Source organism: Magnolia sinica, chromosome 4 (assembly GCF_029962835.1).
Source record: "Magnolia sinica isolate HGM2019 chromosome 4, MsV1, whole genome shotgun sequence".
Classification (NCBI taxonomy): domain Eukaryota; kingdom Viridiplantae; phylum Streptophyta; class Magnoliopsida; order Magnoliales; family Magnoliaceae; genus Magnolia; species Magnolia sinica.
The window spans coordinates 48,500,812-48,519,819 of record NC_080576.1 but is presented as its reverse complement, the minus strand read 5'-3'; the positions used below and the strand labels follow the sequence as shown (position 1 = coordinate 48,519,819).

The 19,008-nt window shown below is 39.5% G+C and overlaps 1 protein-coding gene across 1 annotated transcript in view; it reads right to left on the bottom strand.

The window, feature by feature from the left end:
• Window positions 1–13,074: 13,074 nt before the first annotated feature.
• The window catches only part of LOC131243088 (expansin-A13), a 32,490-nt gene continuing 26,556 nt past the window's right edge, over window positions 13,075–19,008 (bottom strand). The window contains exon 2 of the mRNA XM_058242177.1: window positions 13,075–13,769. Within this exon, the coding sequence (XP_058098160.1) occupies window positions 13,460–13,769 (310 nt within the window). The 3' untranslated portion in view covers window positions 13,075–13,459. The remainder of the gene's footprint in view (window positions 13,770–19,008) is intronic.

Below are 19,008 nucleotides of genomic sequence, written 5' to 3'. Positions count from 1 at the left end.
TTGAGGTGGGGGAGGAGAGTCTCCATTCGAGTGGAGAAGGAAGTCTCTAGGGTGGTTGTGAGAAGATTGAAGGTAGAAGTTGGGGTAGAGGTCACCGAAGTGTCGTTAAAGAGCTTAACAACAACAATGACGGATGAGGGTGCACACTCCCTGTGCTCTGGTTGAGTATTGAACTACTGGGAGGCATGTGTTGCCCGTACAACAGCTAGCCTAGGCGCATTTGGACATTAACGCGTGCCATTGAGGGAGATGCTTCTTTAGAAGTGGCAGCGGAGGGTGGCTTGCCCGTTAAGAGAGAGTCAAGGGGGCTAACACGTGTCCTTGATATTAAAGTCAAGGGGGCTAACATGTGTCCTTGATATTGACCATCCGTTAGCAATGTGAGCGGTGGGCAGCTCGAATGAGAGACATGGCAAGGTGCCTAGTACAGTTGGAGGCGATGTTAGGTTCGAAGACCCAACTTGGGATTTGAGTTGGGAGGCTCGGATGCCAGATGGAGGATCGGACGTCAGGTTAGCATTGAAGGGGATTTATCATTCGCCATGTACCCCTAATGACGTGGGCGACGTTAGAAGCTCTCTCATTCCTTAGCTAAAGCATGCAAACTCTTTCCCCTTTTCAACTCGTGTGGAGTATTTTAAGTCTCGTAGCACGTGCGAATGAGATCCTTTTATTATATCCTTGGTTTTTTTTTTTTCTCCTTTTGCTTTCAAAGAGAGCTCCCCTTCGGGCTCTGTTTTAGCAACTTCCACCATTTGTATCTCATCGCAGCTACTGATGGAGGTGTCGGATCCTAGGTTGGACCATGATGCTATTGTCCTTTGTGGTGCGAAGGTAGAGAGAGCATCATTAGAAGAGGTTGCGGTGGCAAACCTAATAGAGGGTAGGTTGTTGGAAGGGACAAAGGATGATGGATTGGGAAGTTAAGTTGCTTGGGTGTTTGGAGATACTCTTGAAGAGGTGTTATAAATAGTGCTACTCCAGGTGGCTAAGGGTAGGAGTTGGGAGCTCGACCTTGCTCTAAGTCAACTGGGGACTCCCTAGTCAGCAAATGGATCAAGCTTCAGGGATCAAGTTGCGAGAGCTAGTGGGAAAAGGTGGCTTAGGATGGCTATGCATCAACTTGGCAGAATGATGGGGGTGATGTTTCGCGACAAGATCGAAGATTACCATGCTTTGTTTCTGTTTGTGAAGGAAAGAGGAAGTTTGCTGCCACAACTGACTCCCTAGAGGAAAGCCCAAGGTTCTCCCAGAGGCAGGGGAGAGTTGGTAAGTTGTTCAAATGTTAGTTTCGTATATGGGGAATAGGAGTTGGGGGCTAGAAAGGGAAAAGGGGGAAGGTCAATGCCCAAACGAAGATCCTATGTTAGAATGTGAGGGGTTTGGAATTTTGTAGAAGAGGGGAAAATCAAAGATATCTGCCGGAGGTGGAAGCCTCAGGTGATTCTTTTCAGGAGTCCAAGTTGTGGGTCATTGGCAAAAAGATCATGAACTCTCTATGGGGAATGTCTTTAAAAGATTGGATGTTCACTGAGTCTGTAAGGTCAGTTGGTGGAATTTTGGCAGCTTGGGACTCCAATTTCTAGACTAAAGTGGATTCGTAGGGAGGATCTTTCTTGTCGTTGGTGGTTTTTTCCAGACGTTGCATTTAGTTTCAAGTGGTGTCTAATGTTGGTGTATGGGCTAAATCAAGTGGTAAGGTGGATTCGTGGTGTTTTATGAATCAATGTGTAGGGTGTTCACGTCAATGTAGGGTGGATTTGTGGGAGGATCTTTCTCGTTGTCGGTAGTTTTTTTTTTTCCAAACGTTACATCTAGTTTCAAGCGATATTTTATGTTAGTGTATGGGTTGGATCAAGTTGGGAGAAGGCACAAATTTTGGGCTATCAACTCCATGTGGAAAAGGTTCACTTGCCCTTGGTGCATTGGTGGTGATTTCAATGTCACAAGATTCTCTCGAGAAGTACAATGGGGGTAAAGTTTTGTGCAACAATATGGAGGAGTTCAGCGTTGATTGGCGGATATGGGTTGTCTCCCAATGATTAATGAGAAGTATTCTTGGTCAAATTGGCAAACAAAGCTATTCATGTCTAGGCTAGACAGATTTCTATTGTCTATGGAGTGACTAAAGGAATTTCCTCTGGCCTCATTGAGGGGGCTGCTAAATCCAATATTCGACCACTGTCCCATCTTACTTGAAGCTGCAGTGGATAGAGGGGGCTGCTAAATCCAATATTCCATTTCGGTTTGAGTTATCTTGGTTAGAGTTAGAAGGGTTTGTTGATCGTAGAAAAGAATATTGGGATTCTGATGCGGACATCAGTGGTGCACCCTTTAGAGTGTATCAGAGGAGTCGCCGACAGAGAACCGGAGTGGAGGAGTTGATGTGGATGGACGCTAGGTCCATCAAACCCATTTTCTGACGCGTTACGAGTACAAGAGCGCCATGAACGCACCCTGACCATAGATCTATGGATCGGATTTCATACCCTACCACACCGGTGCAGTGTTTTAGTTTTAGGCATTTTTGTTCTTTTTTCTTGTTTCAGGGCTTTATTGCACTTTCTTTAATTTTTCGTCTTTTTTTTTGTTATTTTTCTTGTTTTCAAGGACTTTAGTGCACTTTTCCTTTTTCCATAGCTTATAAATACGTTGTGAAAATCCTATTTTCATTATTATTGAATGAATAGAAATTCATATTTTTCTTCCTCTCTATTTAAGAAATTAGGGTTTCGGGATTGGCCCTTGGGTGTTGAGGAGTCCACCCCGATTTCAGGTTTCCTTCTTTCTAAATCTTCGAGGTGTAGGAAAATGTAAGAATCATCCTCATTTTCTTTCGACAACAAAAGGACTCGTACTTTCTTCATCTCGAACCCTTCATTTTTCACCCCTTTCGTTCCTCTCCGGATACTCTTTTTCTAGTTTGAATGGAAAAGAGGGATGGTTGGTCAGTATAATCAAATCCAAACTTGACCGTGGACTGACTTATGCTAGATCTGGGATATCCTCATATCCCTAGGTCTTCCCTTTTTACTGTTTACGCGATTTTATGCTAAGGGGCATGATCCTGATAGAATGACCTCATCTTTGTGTTGAAATTTATATAATCCCTTTGATTGGAAACGGTTAGTTGATTCATGTATTTACTTGAACATTCTTTAACCTGGTTATGCATGCTTCTAGGATTAGGTCATCAAATGTTCTTGCATCAGATTCCTTAAGGAGTGGAGTTATCGGAGGAAGAAAGGGATAGAAGGGTTTGCTTGTCTCAAGAATACTTGAGTAATCTTAAGGAGGAAGAGGTCAAACGGAAGCGACGCTCAAGGCCACTTGGTTATTTAGGGGGATAAAAATACTAGGTTTTTCCATAGTATAGCCTGTGTTCGGGCGAGATGCAACAAGATGGGTAGTGTCCTTGTGGAAGGTAGAAGATTTGACAAGAAAGATTAAGTGCCTGCTTCGGTGGTAGAGTTCTATAAATCTCTCCTTATAGATAAGTGATGGGATAGGCCCTTGGTGGATGATCTAGAGGTTCACAAGCTATCTGACGTTGATGTAGCTTCTCTTAAGGCCATTTTTGGAGGAAAAATCAAGGTTGCCATGGCATCTTTGGGTAGGGATGAGGCCCCAGGCCCTGACAACTTTCCAATGGTCTTTTTTAGGAAGTTTTGGGAGGTTGTCAAAGGGGATATCATGAGTTCCATACCAGAGTTTTATGTAAGAGGCCGCTTATCAACGGAGTTGGGTACATCCTTACATCGCCATAATCCCAAAGGTTACCAAAATGGGGAACCTGGGAAATTTTAGGCCAATTAGCCTGATTAGGGGGGTCATACAAAATTCTAGCACAAACATTGGTTACCAGATTTCAGGCAGTTTTGGCGACAATCATATCTAAGAATTAGGGAGCTTTGATTGATGGTGGACACATCATCGACATCGTTCTTATAGTCATGAGTGCGTTAACTCTCGGTATAAGAACGGAAGCGGAGATGTATTGTGCAAGTAGGACTTTGAGAAGGCAACATGACCATGTTAAGTGGAGATTTGTGGATTATATGCTAAAGCGAGTAGGATGTGGGTCGAAATGGAGAGGATAGATGAGGGAGTGTATTAGCTCGGCTCAATTCTGTCTTGGTGAATGGTTCTCCGAATGGGTTCTTCAAGCCTTTGAGGGGTATAAGACAAGGAGATCCTTTATCTTCCTATTTGTTTATGGTAGTGGTAGAGGCTTTGGGCAGGATGCTAGCAAAAAGGCAAGAAGTTAGCCTCTTTTGAGGGTTTAAAGTGAATAGGTGAATCCCCCAATCTCTCATCTCCAATTTGCTGATGATACTTTCCTCTTCTGTGAAACTGACGGGTCTATTGTGGAAAAAAGAAAAAAAGAAAAAGAAGCTGGAGTCTATGGTGGAAAAGCTAAGAATGATCATCCTTTGCTTTGAAGCAGTTTTGGGCCTTAAAGTGAATGCTGCCAGGAGTGAGATGTTGGGGGTGTGTGTGCTTGAGGAGGAGATGGCTTGGTTGGCAGGAGTGTTTAGTTGTAGAGAGAGGGCCTTTCCTACGACCTACCTTGGGCTTCCTCTCTGTTTTGGGAAGCCGACAAGGCACTTATGGGATACAGTAGTGGATTGCTTTGAAAGGAAATTAGCTAAATGGAAATATCAATATCTCTTGGTGGTCTGACAACACTTTTCTAGTCTGTACAATTAAATCTGCTCTTGTACTTTGCCCTTATTCGATTCTTGCCAAATTAAAAAAAAGTTGAGAAGAGATTTCCTGTGGCAGGCGTCGGGTGAAAGAAAGAAATTTCATCTGTTGGGGATGGGGTGAGGGGTGCAAATCCCTGAGGTGAAAGGAAGAAATTTCTCCTTCTAGAAATTTGAATTTGATGGAATGGGCACTCCTGGGAAAATGGGTGTGATGCTTTGGGGAGGAGGAAGGAATCTCAGTGCAAAAGAAGGAAGTTAGAGCTGGGGTAGGTTTTTTCCTTAGGTAGTGGGGAGAGAATCTGATTTTGGGAACATGTGTGGGCCAGCAACTCTCCTCTTCAGGTCACATTCCCAAGAGTAGCACGACTCTCCTTGAGAAAGGACACCACCATGGTTTTTGAATGTTATTACGTTGTGGGAAATAATGTCGTTTGGTGCCCTCCTTGCTGCAAAAACATGTTAGACGAGGAAGTGAAAGTTTGTGAGACTTCTGGATAGGCTTCAATTGTATGTTTCAGCAAGAGAAGAGCGGGACAAGTTGATTTGGCTAAAGGACAAATTGAGTTGCTTCTCGGTTTGATCGATGTTTGCATAACCTGTCTGAGGATGATTGGTGTGGTCACACATCCCCATGTGTGGTACTAATGGGCCCCTCCAAAAGTAGCAGGATTTCGTTGGTTGGTTGGAGGGAAGAGAGTGCTCACCATTGGCAATCCTCAAAGAAGATCTATATAGTGCTTCCAAATGTGTGTGTAATGTGCATGGAGGATGCAGAGTTAGTCAATCCATCTATTCATTCATTTTAAGGCCACTTTGGAAATGTGGAGCCATTTTATTAGTTCCTTGGGCATATCACGGGCTATGCCTGATTTAGTCAAGAAGTTACTCAGTTATCACAATGTGAAAATCGGGAGGCAAAATACTGTTGTTTGGAGGTTGACTATTCTGGCTCTAGTGTGCTTTCAAAATGCTTTCTATCAAAGAGGCAGATGTGATCCGTAGGGCTAAATCTTTTGTTTTGGAAGTGGCTACATGTATAAAGTCCTTGAAAGGAATGTAATTTAGATTTTTAGCTTTGATGGTAATATGTCACGCAAGCAAGGTGCCTTTTCAATAAAAGTTCTTGTTATCCTTAAAAAAAGAAAAAAAGAAAAAGAAAAAAAAAAACATCTACATCATGTATGATTTGAACCCATCCAACATTGCACAGCCTTTTGTTTCAATAGTGTTAGTGCTTAACAACTTTTTGAACTTTTTAGCTACATGATCACCAACTTGGGAACAAATGCTGCTGCACTCTTCTTTATCAGGACAACTTCATCTTTAATTTAAACACCCCAATGACTTTTACCCTGGGTTACATTTAAAAGTAGAGATTATTGTCAGAAGTGTTCCAAGTCAGTTTTCAAGTGTAGTAGGTTCTAAGTCCCCCCAGTCCTGGCCTTACAAGGCTGGCATGGTAAAGGTAAGGAAAAGCATGAAATGATCAAGGGTTTGAAATGTCTGATCTAAGAAAATTTTGCAGGTCTCCTCCATCCACAATGAGCCCAATTGTATAACCGGATCAGAATGCTTTTAAGCTAAACATGCATTTTGTATAGGTACCCATTCACAGTTGTCTTTAAACCATCCTTTCTTTTAGTATAATGGTGGCCACAGAATGATTGGCCCATGTGCGGCCTAGCCTGGACATTGGACTTATATTTCAAGCCCAGGCCTTGTGGTGACGATGGGTCAGGTTCGGAGCTTGTTGGTGTCACCTGACCCATTTACTAAACGGGCCAAGAATTCTTGCCCAAACCTGGTCCACGGCCCATAACCCTCTTAACCCAATCCAAACCACTTGAAAATTCATCAAGCTTGACCTGACACAACCCTACCTATTTAATTGGCTCAACTTACTCGACCCAATCTGCCATGACCCAACTCTAAGTTTCAGAATGGAATATGGTACCAAGGCTATGCACAGCCTAGATATGTAGGTACATTTAGTAAAACAACAAAAAAAAAAAAAAAAACATTTTTACTTCTTTATTTTGTTTTGTGTTTTGGGTAGGTTTATGTGGGTGGGTTGGGTCAGGTAGGGCAATCCATTTAATTAAACTGATGATATTTATAGCTCAACCCCGACCAGCTACCAATTTAACTTGGCCTGAACCCACCTCATAAGGTGGTTGGGCCAGTTACAGAGGCTTAGGGACCCAAGCCTTTTCCATGGGGATGAGTCGCTTCTAGGCCCACTACCACCCCTATTCTCACATGGAATGGTAAGACGCTTGGGTGATATGTTTCGGAATTTCATGGTGTACTGAACATGAGCTACTCAAAGTTGGAAAATTGAACTTTCTGACTAGATTTTCGAAGCCCACAAATCAGCCCTGCCCATATTTACTCAGGAGCACACTTGCCAATATGCATATTTGCAAGATCTAAGGTGTATGGCCGAAAGATTAGACCTTTTCAAATGTAAGCTGGGCCAAATTGTACAAAATAAACCAACAGTTAAAAGTTTAGTTTTGTAAGATGTTCCTAGCCATTGCATGGAATATCCTGATTTTTAGGTCAGAAGAAGTAAACAGGTAGTCCACCTGATTTTTTGTTGTTTGAGATATTACACATGCAAATGCAATGGATGGTTCAATGGTCAAATTGTTGTGTTTTCAGTTGTGCATGTGCGGTCATGGTTTGATGGTCCAAAGCTTTAAATAGTTGAGATGATGGGCCCACTCTAGATGGTCCATCCAAAATAGTTGTTGGGTGGCTCCAAAAATTAAACAATTCAGGAACAGCTCTCTCTCTCTCTCTCTCTCTCACTCTCACACACACACACACACACACACACACACACACTCACTGGCCGAGTCACTCCATTTGCCTGTCGAATCCCGTAGAAGTTTTCGAGTGTACTCGTAGAGTCCGGTTGAGACCCGATCAAGTCAAGTTCTCTAGCGAGTTTCCACGAGACTCGCTCTAAATATGATCGAGTTGAGTTTTGAGTCGACTCATTGAGTTCTAGAACTATGCTCCTAGTTGTATTGATTCACTTGGAAAACTCAATGGATCGATCTGAGCTGTCCATTAAATTCAGCACACATTTGATTGGCTACCGTGCAAAAATCACGCTGATTAGATCTTGATTCAATCCATCCTTGATCTAGACTTATTTTCTATACCCGTCCTTTTCCCGACCCATGGATGGGCTGGTTACCATTGCCTAACAAAACTGATTCCTTAGAATCATATACAATCCATGATGGTCTCTTACAAATAGATGGATCAAATTGTTTCCTAAACCTATTTTTTGTGTTAATGATCTTGACCGTCCATATTTAAGGCCATTGATAAAATGGTTAGTATTTCTCAGATTAGTGTGACATTCCCATGGTATCCAATGAATCGTGGGCTCGACCTAGTGAATAGTCTAGATCAATGGATAGGACTCTCTAAGCATCCCAATGCAAATAGGAAGACTATAACTTGTCAGCACTCCGAGAACACGTAAGCATCTCTCCGTTTGTTTTTTTCTTTTTTTACTACATATTTATAGGGATTTTATTTCCTAGGCCTAAGTATCAACTCCTTACATCATGGATGGCATCCAAACTAAAAAACAACTAAACTTTTATTTATTTATTTAAAGAATAAATTAGTAATTGAACTTCAACATTAAGAAAAGAGAGGTTTTTTTCATATAACCACCCGCCTTTATGGCCATCCACCTATAATTACCCTATTTTAAAATATTTAAATTAACAAACACTTTATAAATATGAAAAAATAGTTGCTCTAATACTTTAAACATCACTGAGTGCTGAGAAAACATGCTTAAAGTGTTAAAAAGACATATCTCCCCTTACTTCCTTTGGTAATGGCGGCAGGTGAGCATAAGATTTGATGGGCCCCACCTTTATCTACCTGTGTGATTTGTACCACCCATCCATTTTGCCAACTCATTTTAGGGCATCAGCCCAAAAAAATGAGTCAGATCTTAATCGCATATGGACCCTACCACACAAGACAATGATGATTGAACTCCCACCATTATAAATTTCTTGGGGCCACTAAAATTTTTGGATTAAACTGATATTTATGTTTTCCCTTCATCCAGGTCGTGTGGCCTGATGAATAGGTTGGATGACAAATAAACATCACCGTGGGCCTTGTGAAGTTTTTAATGGTGCAGGTTCAATGACCATTATTTCCTCTCGTGTAACTAACTTGAGTTTTGGATCTGCCTTATTTTTGGTCACTTCTAAAATGTGCTTGCAAAATGGATGAACGGAGTGGATTTCACACAAACATTACTACGGCCCCCACCTAACATCTTAGGAACTTCATACGAAAGCCTTTGGCAAGAAATCCTTGTCATGTAGGGCTGTACATCAAGCCAAGGTGGGCCAAGATAGGCTTAACTCGTCTGTGCTCTCAAGCTTGAGCTTGGCTTGTTTGCCAAACCTTTCAAGTCGAGCTCGAGACAAGCTAGTAGATCGAGTCGACAAGCTTACCTCGAATCAAGTTGAGCTTGCTCCCAACCCGACCCAACCCACACTCGATTCAACCCAGTTATCCGACCCAATTGGCCCAACCCGCATCCAACCCAACTCCCCAATCAAATATTTCATTAATAATATATATAATATCAGATAAAACCATAGAGGTACCTTGTTGTTGGTGCTCAGAGAGAGAGAGAGAGAGAGAGAGAGAGAGAGAGAGAGAGAGACTATGGAGCTCGGGCGCAGCGAGATGGGTAGGGCAGGTTTTAAGTTTTAATTTTTTATTTTATTTTTAAATTATATATATATATATATAATATTATATATATATATATATATATATATATATATATATATATATATATATAGGGAAAAGGTACTATGCGCTCGAGCTGATGGGACCGTCCCATGAGGTCGAGCTGTGTGGGCCCCACCGTGATGTGTTTCGAACATCTACCCCATCAGACAGATGCACCATTCCATCTTGGGCCTAGGTCTCAAAAATCAAGTCAATCCGTCACTTGTGTGGGCCACACCACATACAGAAGTGGGGAGGGGTCGTGCACCATTAAAACATTCATAATCATTTTTTGGGCTCACCGAGATGTGTTTTGCAAATCCAGCCCATCCATTATGTGTGTCCCACTTAGATGAGTGTTCAGACCAAGTTTCAGCAGCATTCAAAACTCAGGTGGGCCCCACCAAGTGCTTTTATATGTTTTTGGCATGTCTTCACATGATTTTAGATAGTATGGCCCACCTGAGTTCCGTATACGGCTGATTTTTGGGATATCCCATAATTTAGAGGGGACCCATCGAATGCACGGTGTTGATGGTCGACACGCATTACGGTGGGGCCCACATAGCTTGACCTCATGGGAGCTTATCGTGAGGTTGAGCACATAGTACCTTTTCCCATATATATATATATATATATATATATATATATATATATATATATATATATATATATTCGAGTCGAGTTGAGCTTGATCTCAAGCTTTGAGCCAAGTTTGAGTCGAGTTGAGTCAAGATCCACTATGATCAAACTTGGCTTGTTTTCAAAGCGAGTTGGGTTATATGAAGTTTGACTCACCTCGAGTTGTCGTTCAAGCCGAGTTAGATCGAGCTGAGCTGAGCGAGCTTTATGAGCTAGCTTGGCTCTTGTACAACCCTACCTACATGGCATTGCCTATGACAAGAGCTGGCAATTTTCTCTTTCTTAAATAGATTGCTTACTACACAGCACAACTTATACTGTGTGGGGCTTGTCTAGGCCCCCTATAATTTATGTATTATATCCACACCATCCATCAAAATTTCTAGATAATTCTAGATTATGAGTCAAAAAAATGAGACAAATCCAAAGCTAAGTGGACCATGCCACTAAAAGCAATGGGGATTGAACAAAATATTGTTGAAAATTTCATAGGGCCAACTGTGAGGTTTATTTGCCATCTGACTTGTTCATAAGGTCATGCAGGCCTAAATTAAGGTAAAATATAAATATTGACTTGATCATAGCCTTTTATAGCTCCAAGAAGTTTTCAACAATAGGAGTCCAAAATCATATTGTTTCCTATGATGTGGTCCACTTGATATATGGATCTCCATGTTTTTTGGGCTCATATTATAAAATGATCTGAATAAATAAATAAATAAATAAAAATGAATGGGCAATATGACCTAAGAAATAGGTCATGGTGGAGCCATGTAAATTTCACGTGTAACTAAATTCCGTTTCCTGTTGTGCAACACATCTGGGAGTGAAGAGAATGGAAAGTGTTGGCATGTGAAACTTCCATGGGACCTATCATGATTTTTGTGTAAGATCCACACTGTCCATCCATTTTTTCATATCATTTTAGGGTATGAGACCAAAAATGACGTGGATCCCAGTCTCAAATGGCCCACACTACAGGCAAATGGGGGAATTGGATGCCTATTATTGAAAACTTTTTAAGGCCATGGAAGGCTATAACCAAGCTGATATTTGTGCTTTCCTTTCATCCAAGTTCATGTGACCAATATGAAGAGGTTAGATGGCAAATAAACCTTATTGTGGATCCTAGAAAGGTTTCGATGATAGTTGTCCAGTCTCCATTGCTTTTTACGTGGTGTGATCCATTTGAGCTTTGAATGTCTCATTTTTCAGCTCACCCTCTAGGGTGATATGGACAAATTGATGAACAGTGTGGCTCTAACACATAAATTATGGTGGGGCTAGATAATAAATCATGGTGGGTCTGAGAAGTTCCCCACGGTTAAAAATTGTGTTGTGTAGTACAAGGCATTGGAGAAAGAATATCAGTGCATTTTGAGAGCCAGCCTCATCCAAATCTACTGTACATCTGTTTTGAAAGACTAAAATAGGACAGGATTTTAAAAATCAGAAAGATCCAAAACTCATGTGGGCCATACCACACGAAACAGTGGGAATTGAACACTTGGCCGTGGCAAAAGTTTTTTATCAGTATGATATTTATTCCTATAGTTTATTTGAGTGTTAATACTTCTACGAACGGTTTGGATGGCATATAGAAATCATGGTCATCTCTAGGAAGGTTTCAATGGTGGATGTTACTATTCCCACTCTTTTGTTGGTGTGGCTCACATGAGTTTTGGATCTACCTTATTTTTAAAATTAGTCGGGGATATCTCCATGGACCCCACATAGACACAGGCAATCCACTCCCGCCTTCAATACAAACAATCCGTGCTGCCCGTTCAACGCAAAAAATCCCCATTCAACGCAAACAATCCGTACTCTTAGTAAAAGAGCTGATTGACTTCACTGAAGGGCAGTTTTATTATTTTAAAAAATATAAATTTTAAACAGTGTAAAACACTGTATAAAACACTATAATGACGCTAGGCTTTGGGATGACTAACAGTGCAACACGTAAGCTTGTTAATTTAAATATTTTTAAATTGGGCTATTACAAGTCGATGGCCCTAAAAGCTGGCAGCTATATGGAAAAACCTATCAAAAGAAATAACAAATCCAAACGATCTTCAAGTGTTATCCATGCACGTAATGGCCATGTTGTCAACATCAAAAGCATGTGTTTCAACACTGAGGTCTTGGTATCGAATCCCTAGTGGGGGCAGCTAATAGTGAAGTGTGAGCTGACAGTGGGTGTACTAACAAGCTAACAGAAAAAAAAAAAAAACCATCAAAAGCATGAGACATAACTAGTTTTTTATTTAATGGATGATGAGTGACTGTAAAATGTTGTAAATAGCTGAATTTCAACTAAAAAAAATTCCATTTATAAGAGGTAATGGTTTACTGATCATTGCAATTTTAAGAACATGATCAAATCCATTGGGTCCCACAATTTAGGTGGTTTGGATTTGAGGAACACTTCATGTGCATACAGTGGAGCCTCGTATATTAATCCACAACATTAAAACCTGAATTTTAAGGAGAATCAATGCAAAGGCACTAAGAAATTACACTTGGCATATAATTAGCTAAAATTAAGCAGTCCAAATGATAAGCCCCTATATTAGACAGATAATAAACTACAGTTACACAATCCTTTTATCACCCTTTACTCTGGGTGGATGAAATGGAAAATAGCCAACAGTCCTATTCACAAACAAGTGCCCCACTAAACATAGGTTTCAATTATTCAACCAATCTGATTGACCTATCTAACTGGGCCCTACAAGAAGGTTTAATACGAGTTAACATATGACACCTGTACCACATCTAATACATGCATATCAACCATCACACTTCAACAGAGCATCAAATATCTCCTCAATTCCAAATATCTTGTGCAAGTTTTTTTTTTTTTTTTAAATAAATTTTCTGAGCATTTATAAGAAAAGATTCTTTTAAGCTCGTAATAAATTCAAAAATCGAAAAAGAAAAACAGAAGAATTTCTCACTTTCAATATTCTCCTCTTACAAATGATACACAAGAACAACATGCAATGCCAGGAAATTTGGAATATGCCAGAACAAAACCAGACACATACTCTTAGTTCCGTGTACAATCACTCCCATGATCCTGGCCCATCTGCCATGCCCGCTGCATAACTCCATATGGCCCACATCCTAACATGGGAAGCTGCAGATCTCTATCTACTTCTGAGTGTGAAAATCAAGCACTTGTGCAAAAGACCCACACTCCCATTCATAACTCCTTCCTCTCCTTGTAGCTTTGTTTAATCAAGCACTCATATACCCACTACATACTCCAGAAGGCAAGAATATTGTTTTTTTGTTTTTTCTTTTAAATTTATTTATGATTGGAATTGTTTGCCTGTAAAGGTCTGGCCAAAATTCCAATCTTTGGGTGCTACATTGTAAGATGTGACCATCGCCCCATCACTAGCGATCACCTCAAACGAGAGTGGTTGATTCTTGAGATCTGCATTTATGTGCCAGTTTTGGCCCCAATTCCTGCCCATTGAGAGCCACCCTGTTCTTGAGCCCTTGATCTTCACGGCAACAACATCTCCAGCACCCGCAACATTAGTAATCAGCACCGAATAGAAGTAGCTCATGCCGTCGACTGTAAATCGAATCCCGCCTTCCTTTATGCATTTGATCCTGTCCTTACAAATAGGTAAAATTAATTAAAGAAGCAAACATTAAGTACATAGGTGTATGGTTGTCAATCCTCTAGCCCCACCACAGATGTGATCGAGTCCAAAAATTAAGATAATCCTAACCAAACAATGGATTTGAGGAAGACGAGTTGATGGTTAAGCAAGGCTCAACCATTAACCAACAGTCTACATTCCATGCTCAAATCTACCAGCACAACCAAGAACAAAAAATCACATTCAATGCTCAAATCTAGCAGTTGAGTGTCCAACCAACCTAGACTAGGCCACATCCATGATGTAGCCTGGATGATAAGTGGTTTGGATCTGGTATATGTGCACCCTGTTCCCACATGCAGTGCATTAATGAAACCGCCTTTATGCCTCAATTGATAAAAAAAGCTATTAATCTGTATCATTCAATCAAATCATGGCTCCCTCCTTCCCTCCCTCCCCATTATAAAAATAAGATTTTGTTTTCACATTCCTTGACTTCCTTTAGGGCCTGTTTGGGAGATTGGAAAATAGAAAGAAAGTGACATTTTCTTTGAAAGTTATTTTCCAAGAAAACATGTGGAGAGAACAAGAAAACAGAAAAAGGGCTAAGAGGTTTTATTTTTTTTAATTTTTATTTTTAGGTCTTTTTCTATGGAAACACATTCTTCGAAAATGTTTTCCACCAAAACGTGAAGTCCCAATTGGGGGAAAATATCCTTTTCTTGGAAAGAATTTTCAACCCAAATACTTTCCAAGCTCCCAAACATGCCCTTAAAAGTTCATGAAAAATACGAGGCATAAAAAAAGAAGAATGCAGATGACCAGTCCTATTTTCTTGGAGCTTTGCTAAGTCCACACCCGTGTACATGTCAGCTAATGCACATGCCACCATGTCTGGCAATGTGGCAGACAGTTGTGATAACCAAGCCATCCATCATGTGGATCTCACGGTGTAGATGCTACTTCTGAAAGATAAAGGTGGCCCCCTGATTTTTTTCATAACCATAAACTTATTCAGTTAATTTCGGCCCACCTGACTGCTGGACCAATCTGATTATTGGGATCAGGAATCTACATAGTCGCATCCTTCTGATGAATGGCTTGGATATTTAACTTGTCTACCATGCTGGCATATACTTGGGAGTGTGCATTTGCTGACTTGTACACACGTGGGCTTAGCAAAGTTCATTTTCTTAATTTCCAAGAGAAGTAACGCCAGAATCTGACATCTTTTTATCAAACAGAGGAGACACGTATACAGAGCACATTAATAGATATTTAAACAATTAATAGAGTTCTTAAAGGAAATTTTAAATAAAAAATATTCTTGGTAATAAAAAACTCCAGTGATAAAAGATTAAAAAAAGGTAAGATAACTAATAATTTAGCTTGGGTCCGGACACTTATAAAAATATCATCTGGCTATTAGCTTATAGAGGATTAATTCCAATGGGTGGTTGACATTTTAACAAAAGACAAAAGGGTGCACAAACAAGGAGAAGAGTATCCTAAGAGGGCTTAGACAAAAACAGGTTGAGAACAAGGAGACTAAACATAATGATAAGCCAAAGAGGAATTATCGGATACGGGATGTGAGTCATTGCACATTATATGATGGTTTTGCAATTCTGACAAGTGGATCCCATCTTTAGTAATCTAAAGCACAGATCTATCATATCCTACCATCGACCAGGCTCCAAAAATCTCACAGATCAAAAGATCCTAGCCATGGTATTCCTAAGGGTGACAGTGGCTGTAAAAGGTGTTACATTTTTTTATTTTTTTTTGGGAACCAAAAAAAAAAAAAAAAAAACCTGTATCAGTCCCATAATGGAATGTTATTTTTTATTTTTATTATTTTTATAACAGCCATTACGATCCCATAATGTGTAATGGTTGCCACCATTACCATTACATAACGACCATTACGGCACACCTTGATCCTAGCTACCAATCTTGGGACTTCCTTCAGGTGAATGTGGACCATTGATGTGTTTTCCTTCTCATGTGTCTACTTGTAGGGAGAAAATCAGAAAGTTACCATTTTATTGTTGTGAAATACATTGGAAAACCAAAAAAAAAAAAAAAAAAAATTATTTCCTTTTAGCACCAGGTTGAATCACGTATAAATAAGCTGTCCTTAAAGCGCGATTCACTCCCTTATCAATTGCTGATGGGTTACAAGCGAATTGCTTCTAGGATAAAACAAGCTTTCTATCTAGATCATGCGTGCAACAATCATGAAGGGTTTACTTAGCAACTTTTTCAATGTAGCTGATCGTCTGGCAGATTGAATTAGCGGTCGTCTAGCAATATTCTTTGAAGGAGAATGTTTTTGGTGAGATCTGATGGTTTGGATGATATCTGTTGGAGTTGATTGGTTTTGAATGGGAATGGTCCAGTGAAGTGCAAAGCGCACCATCTAGCACCACTACAGCCACATTGCCCACACCCATGCCCTTGCCTGAGCTCGAGCGCATGCACGTGTGAGTTCCAGTGCCCGATCATCTCAACCTCCAAATCTCCAAGTAAGAATACTACACATATCTTCACATATAAAACACAAAATATCTTTTCTCCTTTCCAATGTGGGACTAAAGAAAAACCACACTTTTCATTTGAAAATTTCAACATCGTTTTGATGGGAAAATGAAATTTTCAAATATTTTGTTTGTTCAAAACCAAAATTTCAACAATCCCCCACTGGTTTTTAAAAACAAACAGTAAAATTTTACTAGAGATAAACGACAACTATTATGTATAGAGAAAGATATATCATGATTTGTATCTTTCTTTGTATAAGTATTTTAAAGTTTTGTCGAAATTCCTGGTTGCCACAGCTTTGAACTAATTATTCCAAAATGATATAACCAAAGATACCACACATATAATAGCTTTTATGTTATGTGAGTTCCTTTACATTACTCGCTTAGCACTTTTAATTGCCATGTGCTCATCCTGTTTCATGAACGATCTGAGAGAACTCAACTCTCATGAGAAGCGACACCACTTATTTCTTCCAATGTTTCCTTTACTTAAAATACTTGTCTTATTAACTGGATTTCGTTAAGAGTTCCAAGTCTCAGCCCTCTAGTTGTAACGGCCAGCACTTTTAATCATAGATGAGGTTTTAGATTTAGTACTAAAACTTTCCACATATCAGTGATTTGTTTTTACCCATTGAATTCAATCTTTAGAGATTTTCTAACTTTGGGTTGGGTTTCTATCACTAGTGGAACTTTGATTGAAGAGTTTCAACCCCATCCTTCTAGATGTTGTCCTTATTACCTCTCTTGTTAGAGGTTTAGTAAAGGGATCGGTCAAATTATTACTTGACTTCACAAATGAGATCGCAATAATTCTATCTTGAATCAACTACCTTATATAGTAATGTCTCAAACTTATGTATCTGGACTTCCTATTATACGTACCGATGTAAGCTCTTGCTAAAGTGACTTCACTGCCATAAATAAGTGAAACAGCCGGTATAGGCTTCACATAAAATGAAATTTCTAATAGAAGATCCCTCAACCACTCAGCCTGTTTGCCAGTTGCAGCCAATGCTATGAACTCAGATTCCATTGTCGAGTGCGTTATGCAAGTTCGTTTCTTGGATTCCCAAGATACAATTGCACCTCCTAAGGTGAATATCCACCCTGTTGTGGACTCGTATTCCTCTGCATTTGATATCCAACTTGCATCGGTATATCCTTCTAACAAAGCTGAAAATTTTAAGTAGAATAGCCATAGTTCTTTGGTTTCTTTTGGATAACCTAGAACTCTACTTATAGCTTTCTAGTGTTCTACACTTGGATTACTACTAAACCTACTTAGTTTACTCACAACGTATGCTATATCCGATCTTGTGCATCGTATAGCATACATAAGACTGCCTATAACACTAGCATACTCTAGTTGTGCAACTACTCTTCCATTGTTTTCCTTTAATTTGATACTTGGATCAAATGAGATTTTTAACTCTTTGATTTTCAAGTGGTTAAACTTGTTCAATATTTTCTCAATATAATGAGACTTGCACAATGCATAACCCCTACTATGCTTTTTAATTTTGATACATAATATAATATCCACTTGTCCAAGATTCTTCATTATAGAAACGGAGGAGAGAAACCTCTTTATTTCAATTACACCTTCCATTTTGTTGCTGATTATTAACATATCATTTACATATAAATATATGATTACAATATAATCATTAAAAACTTTTGAGTATATGCATTTATCAGCAATGTTATGTACAAAACCATAAGACAATACTTTACAATCAAACTTATCATGCCAGTGTTTTGGTGCTTGTTTTAATCCATACAAAGACTCGACTCTACACACTTTTCTTTCATTTACTGGTAGAACAAATCCTTCCGGTTGCTCCATATATACCTCCTCATCAAGGTCACCATTCAAGAATCTCGTCTTCACGTCCATTTGATGGATATGAAGATAATATATGGATGTTAAAACGAATAAAATCTTAATCAGTGTTATTCTAGCCACTGGTGAATGTGTTAAAATAATCAATTCATTCTTTCTATCAGAAACCCTTGGCAACTAATCTTGCCTTAAAGGTTTATATTGTACCACCAGTGTGATATTTCATCTTAAATACCCACTTACACCATATAGGCTTAGAACTTGGAGGTAGATCCACCGGTTCCCATGTTTGGTTTGATATAATCGAATCAATTTCATCATTAATGGCCTCTTTTCAAAAAGAGGAGTCTCTTGAAGTCATAGCTTCACTGAAAGTTTTAGGTTCATCTTCTACAGTTAAAACCATAGGTATTTTCCTAATGACCTTCTCTCTATCACCCTCTTCAAGATGAAAAAAGAGACGCTGAGAGTCTACTTGATTAAGATCAAGACTCTTCTTTACTCTTGCTCTTTGACTCCTACGAGATTCACTTGGAGTTTCAACTTCTTATTGTGTTCATTCTATAGTTTTATTATGATATTGAATCTCGGTATTCTTTTTCTCTGTATAAAGAGTCCTCAAAGAACTCTACATCTCTAGATTCTATCATTACATTGGAATCTAAGTCCAAAAGTCTATAGGCCTTACTATTTGGTGCATATCCTACAAAGACGCACTTGATAACTCTTGGTCCTAACTTAGTTCCTTTGGGTTCAAGGGTTCTGTAATACGCGGAGACAGGACACTCTAAGATACCATATATTAGGTTTCCTTCTTTTCTATATTTCGTATAGAGATGTCTTAGTTTTCTTAA